General features: G+C 30.5%; 1 protein-coding gene across 1 annotated transcript in view; it reads right to left on the bottom strand.

Moving 5' to 3' along the window:
* Positions 1-219: 219 nt before the first annotated feature.
* Positions 220-2,351, bottom strand: part of LOC113059385 (protein naked cuticle homolog 2-like) — a 35,039-nt gene continuing 32,907 nt past the window's right edge. Inside the window, exon 9 of the mRNA XM_026227851.1 lies at positions 220-1,038. Coding sequence (XP_026083636.1) covers positions 524-1,038 — 515 coding nt within the window. The 3' untranslated portion in view covers positions 220-523. The remainder of the gene's footprint in view (positions 1,039-2,351) is intronic.

Raw genomic sequence — 2,351 nt, 5'->3', positions numbered from 1 at the left:
ATATAGTGATGATAGAAAATAGTTATTTTATACGATTTACTACTGTTTTTTTTACAGTATTTTTTTTTATTAAAAAAATCAGAATTATTTCCAATTTTTGCCCCAAAGTGTGTATATAAAAAATTATAATAATATAATATAATATAAATTATATATATATATATATATATATATATAATTTTTTTTAATTTTTCTTTTTTTATTGATAACTGATTTCTATTTTATAGGGTTGTCAGTATCACTTTGCATCCTGTTTTCTGATTTTGATTTGTCTCTAAATCATTCCATCACACTCGATCAAATAACAAATATCCATGAAAGCATGATTTAAAATTCAAAACTCGTTTGAGAAATATCCAAAGGAAGCTGATGTCTTCATGTAAACGGTCAGCAATGACCAACATTATCTCTGTTCTCATTCTGTAAATCACAAAACAGCTGATGAACGCAAGAAGTGCCTGAGTTGGAGCAGAGCAGATTCCTGAATATCTGATGTATGCTTTTATAGAAATCCTTGCTGAAGTCATGTCTGATGGTAGTGATGGTAGTGGTGATGGTGATGGTGCTCGTGATGGTGATGGTGTTCGTGTCGCTGGACCACAGGAAGCACAATCCCGGCGTTCTGCTCGCGGTCGGGCGAGGGCTGTTGTTTTGCGGGCGACAGCGCCTGTTCTCTGGCTCTGGCTCTCGTTCTCTGGCTGTGACTGTGCTGGTGACCCGCTGAGGGCTGAGGCTGGTTCTGATGGGGTCGATGGTACATGTTCTGACCCGCCGAGAAGGAAACACCCGGCACAGGCGGATAGTAGCTGTGACACTTGCTGGTTTTGGCCACAGACTGGCTGCCTTTGAATGTGGCCTTTGGGGACCTAAAGGACTGGGGCCCGGGGCGCACACGGGGACCCGGGGTCACGCAGGGGTCGGTGAGGACCTGAGAGCGCCGCTGATGGGTGTGTGTCTCAGGCTCATGGGAACGGGAACGGTTCTGGGTGTGTGTAGACCGTGACGGCTGCTCTTGAGGAACCACAGGAGGAGAGGAAGCTTGAGGAAGGAGAATATTACAACAGGTCAGCAACATGATTATTAATGAAAATTAAGTATGTTAAAAATGAGTTATGTTTTATAAAGGGTCAGAACAACTATGAAAGTTACGGGAAAATATATTATTTAAAGGGTCAGCGCAAGTATTAAAATTAAGGGAAATAAATGTGTATTAAAAAAAAGTTGGAAAAATGACCAAACTTAAGGAATTTTATACTATAAACAGTCAGCACAATAATTAAAATTAAGGAAATTATATTTTATAAAAGGTCAAAAACATGAAAAAAAATTAAGCAATCAAATTTTATGAGGGGGTCAGGAAAAATTATCAAAATTACAGTAAAAATATACATTTTTAAAAAGGTCGGCAAAATTAAAAAAAAAAATAAGCAATCATATTTTATAAAGGGTCAGAACAACAATTATATTTTTTATAACAACAATTATTTATATTTATAGTTTATATAACAAAAATTTTATTTTTATATTTAGAAATACCCAAAAATTAAGGAATTATATTTTTAAAGGGTCAGAACGATTATGAAAGTTACAGGGAAATATATTATATAAAAGGTTGGCAAAATGAACAAAACTTAAGGAATTCTATATTATAAACAGTCAGCACAATAATCAAAATTAAGCAATCATATTTTATTAAAGGTCAAAACAATTATAAAAATTACAGTAAAAATATATATTTTTTAAAAGGTTGGAAAAATGAAGAAAAAAAAGCAATCATATTTTAGAAAGGGTCAGGACAACAATAATTTTTATAACAACAATTATTTTCTTTTTATATTTTATATAACAAAAATTATATTTTTATATTTAAAAATACCAAAAATTAAGGAATTATATTTTATGAACCGTTTATAAAAGTCAGCAAAATGAAAAAAAAAATAAGGAATTCTATATTATAAACAGTCAGCACAATAATCAAAATAAAGGATATATATTTTATAAAAGGTCAACAACATGAACCAAAATTAAGCAATCATATTTTATGAAAGGTCAAAACAATTATAAAAATTACAGTAAAAAATATTTTAGAAAATTAAATATTTAAAAAATTCAGAAATTCTATATTATAAACCGTCAGCACAATAATCAAAATTAAGGAAATAACTAATAAGCAATCATATTTTATGAAGGGTCAGAACAACAATTGTATTTTATATAACAACAATTATATTTTTATATTTAAAAAAAATTAAGGAATTATATTTTATAAAGATTCAGAGCAAAGATCAAAATGTAAGAAAATATATTTTATAAAAGTCAACAAAATTAACAAAAATTAAAGAAATTATACA

The sequence above is a fragment of the Carassius auratus genome, chromosome 41 (genome assembly GCF_003368295.1).
Source record: "Carassius auratus strain Wakin chromosome 41, ASM336829v1, whole genome shotgun sequence".
Lineage (NCBI taxonomy): Eukaryota > Metazoa > Chordata > Actinopteri > Cypriniformes > Cyprinidae > Carassius > Carassius auratus.
This window is presented reverse-complemented; position numbering and strand designations above follow the sequence as displayed.